Source organism: Taudactylus pleione, unplaced genomic scaffold, assembly GCF_031769625.1.
Source record: "Taudactylus pleione unplaced genomic scaffold, aTauple2 ptg000155l, whole genome shotgun sequence".
NCBI classification, from domain to species: Eukaryota; Metazoa; Chordata; class Amphibia; order Anura; family Myobatrachidae; genus Taudactylus; species Taudactylus pleione.
Window position 1 is genome coordinate 35,001 of NW_028284557.1, and position 18,854 is coordinate 53,854.

The 18,854-nt window shown below is 37.3% G+C and overlaps 2 protein-coding genes across 9 annotated transcripts in view; both read left to right on the forward strand.

Moving 5' to 3' along the window:
- HOXB3 (homeobox B3) overlaps nucleotides 1–13,015 on the forward strand; it is a 43,335-nt gene extending 30,320 nt beyond the window's left edge. For 3 of the 8 annotated variants that reach the window (XM_088474549.1, XM_088474548.1, XM_088474551.1), the window contains 3 exons: nucleotides 4,549–4,609; nucleotides 9,773–10,321; nucleotides 10,961–13,015. In XM_088474549.1, the coding sequence (XP_088330675.1) occupies nucleotides 9,892–10,321; nucleotides 10,961–11,706 (1,176 nt within the window). In that variant the 5' untranslated portion in view covers nucleotides 4,549–4,609; nucleotides 9,773–9,891 and the 3' untranslated portion in view covers nucleotides 11,707–13,015. Of the gene's footprint in view, nucleotides 1–2,468; nucleotides 3,207–4,548; nucleotides 4,610–6,148; nucleotides 7,033–7,061; nucleotides 7,569–8,914; nucleotides 8,957–9,772; nucleotides 10,322–10,960 lie in introns of those variants that run through there. The other 5 variants (XM_088474553.1, XM_088474552.1, XM_088474550.1 and 2 more) reach the window with 5 other exon arrangements.
- A 3,040-nt stretch (nucleotides 13,016–16,055) lies between these two features.
- On the forward strand, nucleotides 16,056–17,795 carry HOXB2 (homeobox B2). Its single transcript, XM_088474692.1, has 2 exons — nucleotides 16,056–16,536; nucleotides 17,002–17,795. The coding sequence occupies exons 1-2, from the start codon at nucleotides 16,173–16,175 to the stop codon at nucleotides 17,658–17,660; spliced, it is 1,023 nt and encodes a 340-aa protein (XP_088330818.1). The 5' UTR covers nucleotides 16,056–16,172; the 3' UTR covers nucleotides 17,661–17,795.
- The last annotated feature ends 1,059 nt before the right edge of the window (nucleotides 17,796–18,854 follow it).

The following is an 18,854-nucleotide window of genomic DNA, read 5'->3' on the forward strand; positions in this document are numbered from 1 at the left end:
ATTATTATTATTATTAATAATAATAATAATGACAATAATAATAATAATAATAATGATAATATTTATAGGGCGCACAAGTGGTCCGCATCTCTACAACATAAATATTAGCTCTAAAATGAACATCGCTAATGTAAAATATCAAGTGCTATTAATCTTTAATCACAATATAAAGGAATGATATGGATTTGCGAGAGCTGCATTTGGGGTCATTTCATGAAGTACAACCAGACAACGTTGTACTGGGGTTAGTTAGATTGCCCACTGTGGGCTACCTCAGAGGACAAAGCTCTATAGCTGCTTCTTTCTAGTTAATCATTTACAATTCTGCAAACTTTTGTATTGGTCTGTCTACATCATACAACAACAACAATCTCATTCCAGCATGACAGATATTGTAGAGTGCATGGTAATTTTGTTTCTACCCTTGAGTACTTTACTCCAAATATGTTCACTCTTCCTTATATAATTTCTCATTAACTCATACTACACTACTTTACTTTAAGAAACACATTTGTAATTAAGATTCTATCTAACTATCTATCTATCTATCTATCTATCTATCTATCTATCTATCTATCTATCTATCTATCTATCTATCTATCTATCTATCTAACTAACTAACTATCTATCTATCATTATGTATGTAAAATAACTATACTGTTTAGGTTCTATACTATTTTAATAATTCTATCTATCATCTATCATTATGTAGGTAAATAATTATACTGTTTAGGTTCTATACTATTTTATTAATTCTGAGAAAAAAATCAGCCATATATATAAAATTCATATGAATTAGAAAAGAAAAATGGAACTGAGAGTGTTGTGTGAAGATAGAAATAGATAGGGGGAAAATTTAGAGACTTACAGGACAAAGGAGAACAATATATGTAGTAAGAGAACATGGAGGAAATAGAATAATAAGTGTATATACTCCTGTATTTCAAATATATATAAAAGTGCACCGAGCACGTCACAGGCAACCATATGGTTCTTGCATTAAGTTACCCTGCGCTTCCAATTACAAGCACCATTTCCGTTAACTGTGTCACCTTCTCAGCTTTTCACAAAGGCACGACAAACGGATATGAAGGAAAATAGTGCTACAGTGTAGAAAAAGGGCAGCTCCTAATTTTTTTTATTTCTTGCAAGGTTCTTCCTTTAAGAGGAGCATTTCGATTAATGTGTAAATGTGTGTGTGCGTGTGTGTGTGTGTGTGTGTGTGTCTGTCTGTCTGTCTGTCTGTCTGTCTGTCTGTCTATCTATCTACCTATAAACGCATGCAGGTTGTGATATATCGCTGACAAATATTTATTATTGTTATTATGAAGCTATATTTCGTAGTTTAATCTAACTGAGAACAATAAACCAATCCTGAGTCTGTATTTTGTTAATCAATCAAATCAGAAATAGTCATGTAGGTTCTGAGTCAAACAAATCTCTCTCTCCCTCTCTCTCTCTATTATTATTATTATTATTAGCATTTATTTATATGGCGCCACAAGTGTTCCGCAGCGCCTTACAAAGTCTATATCTCTCTCTCTATACACAAACACACACACACACACAGCAAAACCTTAAAACCGAAGCCTGATATTTTCTCAGAAAATTGTCTTCTATTAGATTTCTTGTCTCAGAATTATTCTCCTTCTCCTTTAGCCTAAAGCTAAAAGGAATATTTTTACCAAGCGGCTCATCTGCTCGGGAATGAAATCTGAGACAAACCACAAGGTCCTCGGTGACCTTAATGTAATTGATTTTATCATAAATCTTCAAGTTGATGAAGAAACAAAGTTTTCATTGAAGTAAATTGATATTAATGGAGTTTTTCGTTGGAAATGTAAACTACATTTTTGTTGCTTCCTATCTGAATAGTTGCTTCCTATCTGAATGTCTCTATGCCTAATTTGTATACAGTATACAGTATATAGTATACAATCCTAGCAGTGTTAGGGGCATAGTTTCAATTTTTATTTGATTTTACTATCAGCTCGGAGAGTTGTGCAAGTTAAAATAAAATAAAAAAAAAATCGAAATTTACTATAGGAACTGTACATTTATAACGACCCTAAGTATAGAGAAAGGTTTGTACTAAACTTGTATCTGTTGGGGCTTTAATGATCTTCAAATAATAGGAAACGACGCATTTTCAGTTAATACTTGTCGCTTCCATGAGATCAATAATAGCCGGGGGTGTGACCTCGGGTTTAGAGACCCTACAAAGAATTCATCTTACAAAAAAGACAAATGATACTCAGTTATATATTAACAGCCAAACTTACTTTTGATCTGGTTAAAAATTAACTTCCGGTATAGATTAGTCACTATAAAAAAATAGAAGTGTTTAAGAATCGTTACTGTTACATAATGCAAATATAAGTTACTCTAATACCTGATAGTAGTGAACGTTAGCGTGATGTTTATGACAAACGTAAAATTCACCATTATTGACAGAGAGGGAGAGGGGGTGTAGTCTTAGTTAAAATGCTCCTGCTCAACTTTTGTTAAATAGTACTTGAATTCCAAGACATGGGTCTTTTTGCCCTTGCCCTTACACATGCCTCCGTCTTGAAGACACTTTTCAAGAAGACAACAAAAGTGGACATTTCATAATGATTGCAGAGCCCTCGTGGAAGTGGGGGGGATAAAGCAAGGAATTGTTTTTTTGGCTGGATGGAGCGTGGGTGTAAGCCAGCCCACCTTCACATAGACCCTCCAGCAAAGTGCAGAGTCAGGTTATCACTTTAAAAGAAGAGAAGAGGACTTGCAGCTCCCACCAGATGCAACGCTTTGAAGAGCAGGTCGTGCAAGAAGCTGGAATTTTATCTGCACTCCTGTCCTCCTCACATTCCTGGACTAAGTTCAGATCAGTCGGTTTTTCACCCACCTTAAGACATTGTCCTGGCCCCAGAGATGAAAGCAATCCTGCAAAACTGCAGCCAAGAGCAGAGAACACCCACAAAACTTTTGGCACCGTGATCCTTTGGACGACCTGCCAAGGAAACACATGAGCTATCTTAACTTCTCTGACCATCTCTGGATCGCTTCTCCCAAATGCGCCTTGCATCTGATACATGTGTCCATATGCCAGTAATCTAAGGCCACCAGCAATGAGTGCTCTGCAGGAGAGGTGACCTCTGAGGATGCCTGGGAGAGGCCGTACTTGCAACTGCAGGGTTAGATCAGATTTTAACTTTCTTTTTCAGGTGAGTTGTGATTAATATTATTAGACATTCACGTGTGTAATAAAAAGATAGCTAGATAGATAGATAAGACACACACACACACACACACACACACACTTATTACACACACGTGTGTGCTTAATATATATATATATATATATATATATAAATATATATATATATATTGTGTGTGCTTAATATATATATATATATATATATATATATATATATTATATGTGTGTATGTGTGTATTATGTATATATATATATATATATATATATATATATGTGTGTGTGTGTGTGTGTGTGTGTGTGTGTTTCTGTATGTTGCTACTGCAGATGTTGGTTACAGTGTCTCCACTGCAAGTTGATGAGGCACTGCAATAAACGTTTGTTATGTAATTGGTAAACTTTGATATAGCTCTGTCATAATCCTATAATATCCTCTATGTCTCAAAAATCAGGTCGTTTTTCATAAGTATTAATTTTTATCTTTAATCTAGCGGGAAATGAATAATTAACTGTCCGTGATGTGTGTGTTGTGGCCTGATGCCAGGGTCACGTGTAGTAAAAGATATATAGCCACCGGCCCATGCTTTGCCAGGTTACAGTGATTTGTGAGGGTTTTACACACAGTAAAAAAAATAGATATATTTAAAGGCCAGTAACTCACAGGCTGAAAGGATCTTTATAATATATATATGTGTGTGTGTGTGTGTGTGTGTGTGATTGTATGTATATCCCTGTGACGCAGCACAAGTGAGCTGAAAACACGTGCCATTACAGTGATTATATGTATATAACAGAACACGTCTCTGCATACATTGTGTGATTATTGGAATTGTGTAGTACAGTATCAAGCGTAACCTTCATTCTATAAGGCCTCCAATTTACCTGTTGATGAAAAAATAAAAATGAATAAACAATACATTATTTGTAACATATACACTATATAAACCCAGCACCAATTCTTGTCGTCAGGGCATTGATCCTAACTGTATGAACATAGCACAGGGCTCACAGCGGGGTGATGGTATAGATGGGAACAAGGCTGTAACTTTTGTCGACAGCTAAATGAGTTAAGGGCTGGTCCGCAATTGCATATGCGGCTCACAGACTTTTTTTCCTATTGGCTAAAAGAATAAGCAACAGCGACGAGCTCATTTATCACTAATTACACTTTGATATTGTGTATTTCAATATTTCACAATTATGTGCCATAATTTAGCCATTTACAGCAATACAACATAGCTAGTTCTAAAGGCGATGTAGTTATGAGAGTACTGTAGTTATTACTGATGGATATGGGGACAAGTGGTTTCTTGTATAAATTTGTAATAGCATTTATTACTTTGATCCTACAGACACCGTTTCCTGTTCATTCCTGTTGCTGTTTGACATATATTGGACACGATTATTAAACTGGTAAGTTCAATATTGTGATGAATAATATGCTATATAGTCTGTGGTATCTGGTCATGGTTATATAAGAGGGCTCAGAGTTAACCACAGGGGGCAATATGTGGAAAACTGTTGAAATAAGAAAGTTTAGTCAAATACTGTATAGATTACGTAGATCGTAGAAGAAAGGCAGCAGTGTGGGGGGTCAGTATGCTTCAGCTTAATGCTGATAAGACACGTCAGAGACAGAACACGCCTCCAGCAGTGTTATAAATTATAGCTTCAATGTAAAATCTGCCCAGATCCACTTTGTAATCATTATGCAGCCTAATTTACTAAACTATCATATATATTACACTCATTGGCTGCCTGTGAGTCCTCCTGGTCTGATAAGGGAGAGGAGGATATAGATGGGACAGTCCTCAAACTCTCCACACGTCATCACCACAGGCTTCTGTGGGCACGAGGTATGTATGTGCAGCACTTTATTACATTATAGCACAAGGGGGTGTCTTGTGTATTTTATTAGGCTATACGTAGGGTTCTGTCTTATAAAGTATCATAAATCCTACATATGTGCTTTTTTGCAAAGACCGCTCCTCGGGTCCAATGAAGATTATAATACCTATCATTATTATATAAGCTGTAACAAAGCAAATCGTGTAATATAATTAATGAGTACTTGATTTGACTCCACTATGTAGTAAACATGACTACTAGCTGAGAGTAGAGACCAATATTGAACACAGTGCTCGCTTCTGTGTATTATATAGATATTAGAAGTCACCGAATGGAAATGCTACAAATAAAAGCAAAAGGTTGTAGCAAAATATGTTTTAACGTGGGTCACAGAAATGTGAAGTGGCTCCGGATATATATTAGAACTTATAGTAAGGGTGCCTTATTCGTAATAATATACAAGTTTTGCTAATGAACTCTGCAGTGTCTACACCAGAACTCATTAATTACATATGTGATGACATCAGGATTCAGTCTATTCAAATAATGGGGCATATGTATCAAAGCTTGATGTGAGATAAAACTGTGAAATATATATCCCCAACCAATCAGCTCCAAACTATCATTTCTTAAACACAGCCTGCAAAATGTAAGTTAGAAGCTGATTGGTTGGTGATATATATCTCACAATTTTATCTCACAGCAAGCTTTGATACATATGCCCCAATATGTACAATGCATTTATACATATAATGATATCACTCCATTATCATATGTATAAACAGTGAATACACATGCAACATTACGTAGTTATTTACATAGTAAGATAACATGGACACTTTGCAGTGAATGATTGACTGCAATGGAAAGATATATCCGAATACCGTATACCTTTATAACACGATAGATAACACATTTGTATATAAAATATAATACAGAAAATAGTAGCCTGTATTAGAGCACTGGCATACAGGGAAATACAAAATTCTTTTAGAAGACATAAACCATAAGGATAGTGTTCACAGAATATTTATATATATATATATATATATATATATATATATATATATATATATATATATGCATTCAGTTAATATATTAGGCATACATACATACATACATACAGTAAAAACTATAAACCGATTATCTGAGACAGATCACAGACTCTGTTTACATTACACTTCCAGTGCTAGAGCTTAGAAGGTGAACATTTGGCTGAATTAGCCAAAACACACAGTAAAATAAATAATATATGGGCCTGTAATAAACTACTTTTATTTGTGTTCCAAAGCAAATTGCTTGAAGCTAGTGCTTTCATTTGGAACACTCGAGGATCCTGCTGGGATGTGCCAGGTGGTGCCCACACCTCTCTTGTCATCTCTTCGCCTCTATATAACTAGTGGCTTTAACACTCTTCTTGCTTGAGCTATTCAGTGACGTGATAGTGAAAGGGTCAGACTGCAGAGAGCGCTGTATAACCCTGAATGAGATATCACAGCATTGTAGCACTCAAGTAACAAGGAAGTCGTGGGTACCATAAAGTGTTAATCCACAATTTAGCTAAACGGTAAACTGTTACCTGTACTGTAAGCACCTAACAGAAGCGAAACTGCAGCCACCATTACTCCTCCTCCAAGTAACTTGCCTCTAGATCTATCCAGATCATTATTTATCAAACACAGGTTGTCTAGTTTGGATGAGTGACAAGTCACGTGTTAGTAGATATATGACACCGTATGATTATAATGGTAATATTTTGCATTATTTACGTAAATAAGAGATCACCAGGGGGAGGGGGGTTACTGAAACTTAACCTCTGCTTTGCCACATGGATTTACAAAGCATTGCAGGGAAATGTGTTGCAGGCCCTACTGGAAGCGCTGTGGTTAATCTGTAAGCAATCGCTGGGAAACTACTAGACGCCCTGGATACAAAAAAAAAAAAAAAAGAAAAAGAAACAACAAGACTGCATCTAACACCCAGAGTAGGTGAGTTCAAGTGAGTAATTAGCATAGAGTGGCACCTAATTGAGCAGTAGAAGGGATAGCTCTTGCCACCTCCAAGACTAGGCCTCTGTCCACGTCTGCAATTAGCATAATCCCTCAGTGGTGACGCTGTGTATAGAGCAATAACAACCGGTGATTTGTGGTGTAAAAAGCAAATGGGGATTTTTGGTTTAATTATCTCATCGACTTTTTATCTGGCAAATTCGGAGATGCTGGCTGGGATTTGTGCGATTTCTGCGGCTGCAAAGCGCTGAGGATCTGAGGCCATTGTTAGCAGCGAGAGTAGGGCGGTGTATAGGGCAGCCTTGAAGCTCTGCTTGTCCAGTGAAAGCCCTGTGTGATTAGCACGGATCTGCTTCCAGCTCTGCCTTCCACAGGAGCCTCTTTCCCTTCTGGGCTCCTGCCCGGGTCCTGATGTTTCTCGCCAGGCTGCCAGAGAGGACTCGCTGCCTATTGATTGCACTGGAAGTCTGTATATATGATGTCTGCTAGTGGTTTGCTCTTCGGAGTCTGCTAAGGTAAGCTGGACCCAAATAGTCTATCAGTGAATGGCGGAGTCTGTGTCCCAGTGATTTATGACCATATGACTGCAATCTCGGTTCAAGAAGAGTTCACAGCTGCTTTAAGCTCCCCTCCGCTCACACACTTTCCCTATTTCTTAGCTGCTCGTTTACTGCATTCTGTTTACGTGAATTGTAAAGAAGAAGAAAAAAATACATCTAGCAAAAAGAATCAGTATATTTCTATTTGTAGCTTGCAATCAGGCAGCCACATGAAAGGTGCGCATAGAGCTCAGCTATTGTCTTTAGGCTCTGTCATCCACAAATAATATCTAGTCATTATATTGCAGCTTATTAATTCGTCTTTCTGTACCTATACTCATTCTTTTTTAAGTATTATTCAATATAACAGATACCGTTTCCTTGCAAATACAGCCAATTTTGTTTAACTAAGTGATCGTATATATTATTGATAAATATGTGTGTAATGTTGCTTTGTTTCATATATATATATATATATATATATACATATATATATATATACATATATATATATATATATATATATACTGTTTATGGATGTTCGAATAATAAGTAATATAATTATCATATTATGCATAAGCAATAAATACATTAAAATCTGTTCTAAAATAGTAACTGAAAAGATGGGGGCAGTACCAACTAATTGGCATACCATATCATGTAATATTTATTATTCAGGTAGAGAGGTTTCTTTTTAACAATTCCTTGGAGTAAATCATTAGGATTCCGACAAAGATAAATGAGCGACATTGGTGACGTGTGGAGAGATGAGGTACACAAGCTGCCTCTCTCTCTCCTTCTATTTGCAATTATTATATGATTAGAAACATTTTATTATCTCAAAGGATACAGCCCAGGTGGACAAAATATTCAGTACTGTACAATAACAAGGCCTCATATGACGTAACATGGTTTCCACATTCAGCAAATGGGATCTTTTTATTCAGAGAACATGATTTATATTTTGTTCACAAACACATATTTATACACATAAATACATATATACGTATATATTTATGCACACACATAATTATAAATACATACACACACACACACTATATATATATATATATATATATATATGTGTGTGTGTGTGTTTATAAATATGCTTTATATCTATGCTTGCCTTATATATATTTATGTGCATATACACGTATGTATATATTTATGTAAAAAATATAACGTGTGTGTGATCGTAAATATGCTTTACATCTATGCTTGCCCCATATGTTTACATACAAATATTTTGTTTAGAAGAATTATATTACAAGTATATATTAATTTAATTGAGTACTATTATTTCTGTTCTGTCTATATTACAGATATTTGAGATTAGAAAGGAGGGAAATTGTGCTGTTTTACAGGTGTGTTTGATGCAAAACTGCAAATTTTTAGAAATAGAATTAGAAAAGAAATATGGAGCCGGACTTGGGAAATAAATGCAACTACAATGTTAGGAACACAAAGGAAAGCTCAGTTGTGGTTTTTCTGGTGAGGAATAAAAGGAATTGTGGAGCTGTTTCAGGTCTCCCGGCTGTTGGATTGACCCTCATACATCATAGGACCGGGCTCGGGACAGCAGCTATTATCCTGGATTCTTGTGCTGTAAATGAACGCTCTGGGCATAGGAATCAATGCGAGTTTTTCTGGTTTAAAAGATATTTATTTTGCAAACCGAAAAGGAGAGATAAAGCCAATTTAAAATGTTTGTTATTCACGATGCAGGAATGCACAAACCATAATACCCTATACAGTGTTTGCTTATATATATATATATATATATATATATATATATATATATATATATACACAAGGATTGCTTTAAAAAAATAGTAATTTTGATCACAGCCAACATTTTTGCAAAATGATTTCTGTGCTATGAATAAATCATAGCAATATACGTTGTGATTTGTAATTCTTGTCAATAGTAAGGATCACCAAACAATCACTGAACGTATGCATTACACAATTGTGTATTTTATAAATTGCAATTAACTAATGTTTCGATAATTGTAACACCTATTACAATATTCAAGCAGCAACAATTAAGGTGATCACATTCCTCAACTATATTACAAAAAAATGGTATAGATTTAGTACAGACAAATTATATAATTTTTTTTTACTAAATGTGCTTTTTATTAAATATTTGTTACAGTGTGTATTTTTTTCTCCCCCAGGTAGCCTTCAATAAAATACAAGGGATAACAGTGCCAGGTGACTGTGGGGTGCCAATGTTATTCTGTAAGGGTGGGGACACCCTCCGAGTAGGTGACAATTCGTTTGTGGGATCCAGGAGATGCAGAAAGCATCCTACTATGACAACCCCACACTCTTTGGAGGCTACTCGTACCAGGCAGGCGGTCTGGGTTATGAAGGGCCACAGCAATCCTTTGCAACTTCATCCCACCTGGACAATGAATTCCAGCGATCATCATGTTCCTTGCAATCTCTGGGACACAGTGGTCCACTGGCCAAGCCTAAAAACCTGAACGGGAGCTGTATGCGTCCTAGCCTGTCTTCTGATCATCACCAGCCCTCCTCTCTCTCCCCCCCACAGCACCCCACTGCTGCTCCTAATAACAACAGCAGCACTGCCCAGTCTGGAGCCAACAAGTCATCTTCAGTAAAAACACAGGCCACATCCAGTCCAGCCGGCAAACAAATCTTCCCATGGATGAAAGAGTCCAGGCAAAACTCCAAACAGAAATCCAGTCCCCCTGCCACAGGTACTAAAGCGGCCATATAAAAATGATTTTTAATGCTGGTAACCTCTAATATGCCCCCTCTTTTACATGAAGTATGTATGGATAGTGAGATACTTTCCTATGTCTAACAAAATGCAATCTGGGGATCCATTTTCTAGTCAAAGTAAACAGGTGCAGTAGCCTTTAACAACCGATCAGATATTTGATCTTATTGTCCTTCACTCTTTCAAATCCAGCTGCTTACAAATGGTTTTAGTTTGCTGCACATTTGCACGGTTTGTAAATAGTAACAAAACAATATTCTGGCATAAGAGTGAATAGGTGTGTATAATCTTGTAGTATGCTTTCTACACCATCTAATACATATGGTACAGAGAAGGCGGTGTCCTGTACCTGAGGCTGTTCTTACTGTGGTGTTATCCGTGAAGAAATAATAATAATTCAATCATACATACAGGCCATAAAGCAACTGTCTACATTGGTTGATCAAATCTCCATAAACCAGGGCAGCTTTTGGGAGCAGAGCTCTTAATAAATGCCATGGCTTATGAAGTGCAGACTAATGCGGGAAGGCCAGGTCTGGGCGTATGTTAGAGAATTTATTATGAAATAATGCTTTCAATTTCAGAGTGTAGTAATTATCTTTTATTTCATTTGAAGCGGCGGAGAGCTGCAGTGGTGACAGGAGCCCCCCGGGTTCCTCTGCCTCCAAGAGAGCACGCACGGCCTACACCAGTGCACAGCTTGTGGAGCTGGAGAAAGAGTTTCACTTTAATCGCTACCTGTGCAGGCCCAGGAGGGTGGAAATGGCAAATCTGCTCAATCTCAGTGAGAGGCAAATCAAGATCTGGTTTCAGAATCGTAGAATGAAGTACAAAAAAGATCAAAAGGTAAAAGGGATGTCATCATCCTCCGGAGGACCATCGCCGACGAGCACACCGCCCCTGAGCTTGCAGTCCTCTGCAGGCTTCCTGGGATCCATGCATTCAATGACTGCTAATTATGAGGCACCTTCCCCACCTCCCTTTAATAATAAATCCCACCAAAATGCCTACTATCAGACCCCTGCAAAAAGTTGTCCTTCCCAACAGAAGTATGGAAACCCTGCCCCAGAGTATGACCACCATGGTTTACAAGGGAATGGGGGCAGTTACGTCTCTCCCAGTATGCAAGGGAGCCCAGTGTACGTTGGGGGGAACTATGTGGATTCTGTGCCAGCACAAGGCCCTTCTCTGTATGGTCTTAACCACCTTGCACACCAGCCCAACAACATGGACTACAGTGGCGCCCCTTCCATGCCAACAAGCCAGCATCATGCACCTTGTGAACCCCACCCAACCTACACAGAGCTCTCTTCGCATCATCAGGGAAGGATCCAGGAAGCCCCTAAATTGACCCATTTGTGACTACATAGTGAATAATGAAGAGAAAAAAAATCACTTGGCAGACTGCAGGGGGCGCTGAGCCAAGTCACCGCCTCGGGAACAATAAGAAACATTTGTGTTGATCTATTATTACAGTATTTTTTACATATTTCATTTTACATTCTTAAAATATTACAGGATTATTCTTGCACTGTAATCTAAATGCATTTTCATATCAGCACAAGTGCTCATGAAGGCTGTGTTTTGCCTAAATTAGACAATGGCCTGTTATGTTAAATGGCATAATATGCGTCCATCTGATTGGTATTTATTATTCAGAAAATCCTAAAAACACGATCCTACTAGTAAAAGATGATACTGGAATAATTTGCTAACCATTCTCCCAGGTCAGCTACAAAGTTTTATATGTACTGAGGTCCCAGCCTTGTTACAACCTTCATTCCTAAACACAATGTTTGCGAATACATTGTTTTCTATTTGATTTAAAAGTATTTTGTAATTAAAAGTAACATGAGAAATGTTGCAATGTAGTGGTAGGAGCCTAGGATCTTAAGATCAACGCAATGCTGTACTATCTAGGTAATTGCCTTTGGTGTCACTTCTCTGTGAAAGCAAATGTGCACCCCTCCCCCATCCCTCCCCCCTCCCCCCCCCCAAAAAAAAAATATATAATCATAATAATAATTCTAGGCCTCTGCTGGAGGCTCTTGAATAATATTTACTTTTTCGTCTTAACGTGAATACAGGGTATATAGTATAAAATATACTATACTAGGAGATGTCTGCTCACCAATCTAAGCACAGTAAATTCTGCCCAGTGTTTGCTAAGCTATCTGTGCCGACATCTCGCTTGCACTTCGAGTTTACAAGGGTGAGAGCAGCCTGAGGGCCCAGCTCACTCAATCCTGGAGATTGCCAGGCTTGTGTGATCATGCGTATACATATTTATTAATGCTGCTTATGGAAGCCGTTTAAACTTTTATTTTTTTCATTTTTTTTTATTATTTATCCAGCATATTACCGTATTTATGAGATTTAAGAAGGAAATTGTACTTTTTGGGTATTTTCTTGTTCTAAAGGTTGTGTTTACCTGTCACTGTAAAATAATACCTATTTAATTAGTATTTTAGAGAGATGTTAGTTTGTTTTCTTGTACTAATGGGTAATGTAACTAGTCTTTCTGAAGGCATGGGAAGACCCATCCAACTGTTATTGTCTAGCCATGAATAGGGAGGCTGCACAACGCCCTCTGGAGAACTCTTTGTTCCTTGTAGGTCATTTTTCTTTGAAAAAAAAAATATGTCTGTTTAAAAAAAAATTCCTGGAATAAACTTTGTGTTATAAAATATGACTTTTGTATTAGTGAAACACACAGTTCAGCTCTGGATCAGAATTGGATCACTCAACAGTTAGCCTGTTTTAACTCCATATATGTTTGTATTCAGGAATGTCAATATTTGCTCTTAATTTTTAAGCTGCTTCTATACAATCACTATGGGTTAGGCACTTTGTTGTATTCAAGAGAACAGGTATATAAGGAAATTCAAGACCGTGTCTTCTGCTGACTATGGGTAAACTTTTTCCTTAGTGCTTGTATATTCCTCAGTAAATATGAAGATACGAAATAATTGGAAGTGGGGCAGAATATCTATCTATCTATCTATCTATCTATCTATCTATCTATCTATCTATCTATCTATCTATCTATATACAAACAAAAAAGTATATAGGTGTTTTTCCAATTTAAATGTTAAGTAAACTACACCAACAAAAAGAGTTCCATATAAGCAATCGTACTTCTTCTTTTTTTGGTTAAATTTTTCAATCTGCATCTTGTCTGCCCCAGAGAGGTAAAATACAATTATATGAAATAGGTATTAATGAAAAGAGGAATTACAGTAAGCAAGCCTAAGCAAAAAAAGAGGTTAAATGGAGAGAGGGAGAGAGAGAGAGAGAGAGAGAGAGAGAGAGAGAGAGAGAGAGAGAGAGAGAGAGAGAGAGAGAGAGAAAGAGAGCTGTGAGGTAACATGTATAAAATTACAAATAAAAACTAATGAAGAGGCCTATACAAGACAGCTATAGAGAGGAGGTGGTTAAATGTAAGAGGAGGGGGTGTAGGGATGTAAAAGAGGGAGCTGTGGGCTGTAAAACGAGATGCTTCGTTCTACTTACTTGCTATTCATTCATTATTTTTAACCCAATGTGCAAACAGATCCAATATATGAGCAGTATAAATAACATACTCTGAGACAATCGTTTACGGTAGTATACACCTCATTTAATTAGTGTAATTATGAAATCTGAAATAAAATCTTGTTATTATTAACAACATATCATGCTTGCCCTAAAATAACAATATCTCTGTTTTTACACAGATCCTCCCATGGCATGAAATTCTATCCTGTTCTTTCTTCAGACTTCATTATATATATATATATATATATATATATATCTGTGTCAGTTGTATCCTCGAACAGTACACACAGCCGTTTGTACATTTAATGACATCTATTTGCTCTTAAATTCTATAACAGAACATTCGAATTTGCAGAGTGTCTCAGAATAAATATATAACCCGGGTTAGAACAGACAATGCTTCTGTGCAAGGTGTACAATACAATGGACGCCATTTTCTCTGCTCGGAAAATGGCGATTCGTTGAAGAAGAAAGAAAACAGATGGAAGGTTTCAGCAATGATTTCACAAAATCTTCCAGCTGTACCGGTTTTACAGTAACCTGATCCACATTAATCAACGTATGTACGTATATGAGATGATAGAGGACGATCTGAAAAATATGACAATTGTAGTACACTATTCAGCTTAAATAAGGCAACAGAGATATACACAGCACCATCTGTAGTACATGTGTGCATATATATATATATATATATATATATATATATATATATATGCACCGTTAAATTATGTTTCCACATATATATATATATATATATATATATATATATATATATATACACACACACATAAATAGACATACATATGTACGCACAAACACACATACACACATTTTTACAAACTGAAATCTCAGGAAATGTAGCTGGTCAAGTAAAAAGAAAACCTTAAAAAAAATCTCATATTATATATATATCCCTATATTTTTTTTAAGATTTCACATATTGTGCTTTAAACAGTATACTTTAATGAGTGCATATGGCGCCACCAGTGCATCATGTTATTATTAATAAATATTCAGAGCTATTGTTACATATACATGTTCTTACCTCAAAGTTTTAAGTAACAGCAAACGGAATAATTATGCCTCCCCCACCCCCAAAAACAAATTTAAGGTCCTTTATATTCTTTCCAATGTGTCCCGTTGAAGAGCAAATCCAGTATGCCAATAAAAACTATATACACATTTTTCTTGTTTCCATGCGTTGGTCTAAATAGAGAAGGGGAAGAAATGGTTAACAATAATTTCATCAAATCATCATTGTTAGAACTTTTTGTATAAAAGGAAATAAATGTATCTGTGGTACTGGAGAGTCGTAGTCACAAAAGTGTTCCTCTTGCAGTCACTACTTTATCCTGACTGAGAATAGCTGGGATTGTCCCTGGCAATGGCATACACCCACCACCCACACAGATTTTTAAGTAACAAAAGTTTCCATGCCATAAGGATGACCAGCTCATCTTCCCCAAACTGCTCACAACCCCAGATATTTAGCTTTAGCAGAGTTGTTTTTAATCCACTTCTTGCCTTCTCTCACCCAGTTTCCTAATGTAAAATTTGCGTTTGTTTTCTAGTCCTCTGGATGTTCCCATGTCCGTAGTTATAAAGGAGAAATTCTTGGCTGACACTGCCCTCCACTTCAGAGATTGATCACTTTTCCCCTGTAAAGCGGCTCAGAAATCCCTGTTACTCACCAGCCTCTCCTATTAGGATTTATTCCTGATTCTCACTTAAGTGGTTCTCACTTGTCCTGGTGTGTGTGCACCCTTTCCCTCACATGACCCAGACTGATGCATAAATGCAACATTTGATTTGACGACTGCATTAAATATGTTCTTCTCAATTGAGCTGAACCTGCCTAAACTGAAGACTTTTCTGTCTCTGACAGATAAATGGATGCAATCCTGTCCTTGCTCAGTATACCTCCGATGTGTGTGTGTGTGTGTGTGTGTGTGTGTGTATATATATATATATATTTCTCCATACCCGCCTCTCACGATATATACATTACCAAATAATAAATGAAGAGCACACACCGCTGTTTTGAGAACCCCCACACATTTATAGGATTTAATTCTCAGTGATAATGCACTCTCTTTTTAGCAGGCCTCCCATTTTATTGGTCAGCTAGAGTCATGTGACCAGGAATTGGCTGTATGTCGCCCAGTCTCCAGATTAATACAGCAGGGTCCCCATACTCCTGATTTATGCGCAATATACAATAATAGGGCCTCGGGATTATTGGGACCCTAATATTTCCTCTCCCACCCCTAGGCTGGCCCGGGGTAGCCATGAATTTTGAATTTGAGAGGGAGATCGGATTTATAAACAGCCAGCCTTCGCTAGCAGAGTGCCTGACGTCCTTCCCTGCTGTCCTGGAGACATTTCAAACTTCATCAATCAAGGACTCGACATTAATTCCTCCTCCTTTTGAGCAAACCATCCCCAGCCTGAATCCGGGCTCCGGCGGCCAGGCGAGGTCCAGGAGCCAAAAACGAACAGATAATGGCCTTGTCCAAAAGCCATTGCTGCTGCCTGGCCACTTGGCTACTGAGTTCCCCTGGATGAAAGAAAAGAAATCAGGCAAGAAGAGCAACCAAGGATCTCCTGCAGCCCCCCTGACAGCGCCAGAGTCTGTAGGAGATCCTCCAGCAGGTCGGTCTTTGGGAGAGTGGGGATTTATTACTTATTATCTCATGTTATTCTTAATAGTATTGCATTAGGGTGTTATTATGCCTAGAAGCTCACTTTATTGGTGCATCATTGGCCCTGTATGTAGTGCTCCTGTGTAAGCTTTGCATAGGGTGAGATCTGGCCTTGGGCTATTTTGTGAACAGATGTGTAGGAAGGAATATACGGACATTTCCTGGAGCGAGATCCTCAGATATAACAATGTAACACCTACATCTGTAAATATTTATGGCTCATGTAGTAAATGTCGAAATATAATTTATAATTTAACTAGCTGACAACACTTAACCCTGCTGTTGCCAGATAGATCAACATACTACTGTAACACCAATGTTCTGCACTTGTCCAGCGACACAATGGTTAATTGGTTATAGCTAGGAATTGTGCTGTGACTATATAGAGTTATAACCAAAGTGATTATTCCTCCAGAACCGCCCGTGATCCAGGACTCCAACAGCGGCTCACGCAGGCTAAGGACAGCCTACACCAACACCCAGCTACTGGAGCTGGAGAAGGAGTTCCACTTCAATAAGTATTTGTGCAGGCCCCGGCGGGTAGAGATCGCTGCTCTGCTGGACCTCACCGAGAGGCAGGTCAAGGTCTGGTTCCAGAACCGGCGGATGAAGCACAAGAGACAGACCCAGCACAAGGACCAGCAGGAGGGAGACTTGACTTTCTCTAACTTAGAAGACTGCGACCCAACAGACGAAGGAGACGAGAGCCCACCATACCAACAAGGATTAGACAGCAATGACTCCTTAAGGGAGACAGATCCTTACACGCCTGAGACCCCCCAACTGCCCATCAGTCAGCAGCTTCCTTCAGGCAAGGAATCCAGTTCCAGGAGCCCCCTCTACCCGACACCCACCAGTGAGACTGACCCCAGAACAGAGGTGGGTAGCATGGACAATGTCCTCTCAGAAAGCCAGGACAACTCCTTATTGTCAGAGCTGACTTTATTCTCGTCAGATTCCTGCCTACACATTTCAGACGGATCCCTCCATAGCCCTGTCCACTTCTCACAGGAAGATATCGACTTTCTCACTAGCACACTTTGCAGCAAAGATCTCCACAACTTAGATTTTTAAAATGTGAAACTATTATTATTATTATTACTTCTACTGATACCAACAGGTCTGCGACAGTATCATTTATATTTATTTAATGTATTTATTTAACTGAAGTGAAATAAGGCCATCGCATTATTTTTATTTTTTCCTTATTGACGAATTAAACATATATATATATATATATATATATATATATATATATATATATATATATATATAATAGCCAATAATAATGGATTTGGAAATTACTTTAGTGACGACTCAGGAATTCAAATGTTGGTTTCGATGGATTAAGCAGGCATTTTACGTTTTAGAGTATTTATTTAAAGTTTATTAGCAATTTGATAATTATTTATTGGACTTTATTTTCATAGACTGTCTTTTTAATATCATGTGTGCAAAGTTTTATCATGTTAATAAAAAAATACGATTATTCTGAGAATTTTTTATTCTTTTTCTTTTTTTTTATCAAAACTGCTCAAAGCTCTTCAACTAAACAATTTCGTGGTTTCTTTTAAAAGAAGGATTGACCAACAAAAGGATTTATTAATTCATTAGTTGTAATGAACTAAAAAAAATCACATATCGTTTGGATTTGAAAATGTAGTACACAAAACGTTTGGCTTTCATGTTTATTTAAGCCTCTTATTTTTACCCTAGTTAAGACATATTAATACACCATAACATATCATTCTAACCCCATAGCCAAGCATGTTTACATTTTACAACCATTGTATATTAATTACGCTATAAGGTGGACGCAGTGCTAAATAAATACTTATAAACTGTTACACTTGTTTAATAAAATCATGCTGGTGAAATGAATATTTGCATTTCAATGGGATGAATTGAATCGTTTCCCGTACAATGTATTGTGATAGTTTATGTACATCTTATTGCACAACGTAATTATAACTCATACCATTCATACACAGTATTTTAATAATGGTAGTATTGGTTATTAGGCTGGGGTGATATTATTAATTAGCATTATAGGAAAAAGATTCGAGGAAGAAACCAATAGACGAGAGGTCCCTCAAAATGGCGCTGCTAGAAGAGGCCAGACAATGAGACTACCACGCACACACCCACACACATGCACACACATGAACACAGGGTCACACACATGCACACAGGGTCACACACAACAGCCCTGATTTATAAGTCACATCCTAAGTAAATTCCGAAACCTAGCCAAATATAACAATGCTA

Excerpts from the sequence above, each read along its gene's own strand:
- HOXB2 (XM_088474692.1), top strand. The coding sequence starts at position 16,173 with ATGAATTTTGAATTTGAGAGGGAGATCGGATTTATAAACAGCCAGCCT. Across the intron at positions 16,537-17,001 it reads TGTAGGAGATCCTCCAGCAG|AACCGCCCGTGATCCAGGAC; the intron begins GTCGGTCTTTGG and ends TTATTCCTCCAG.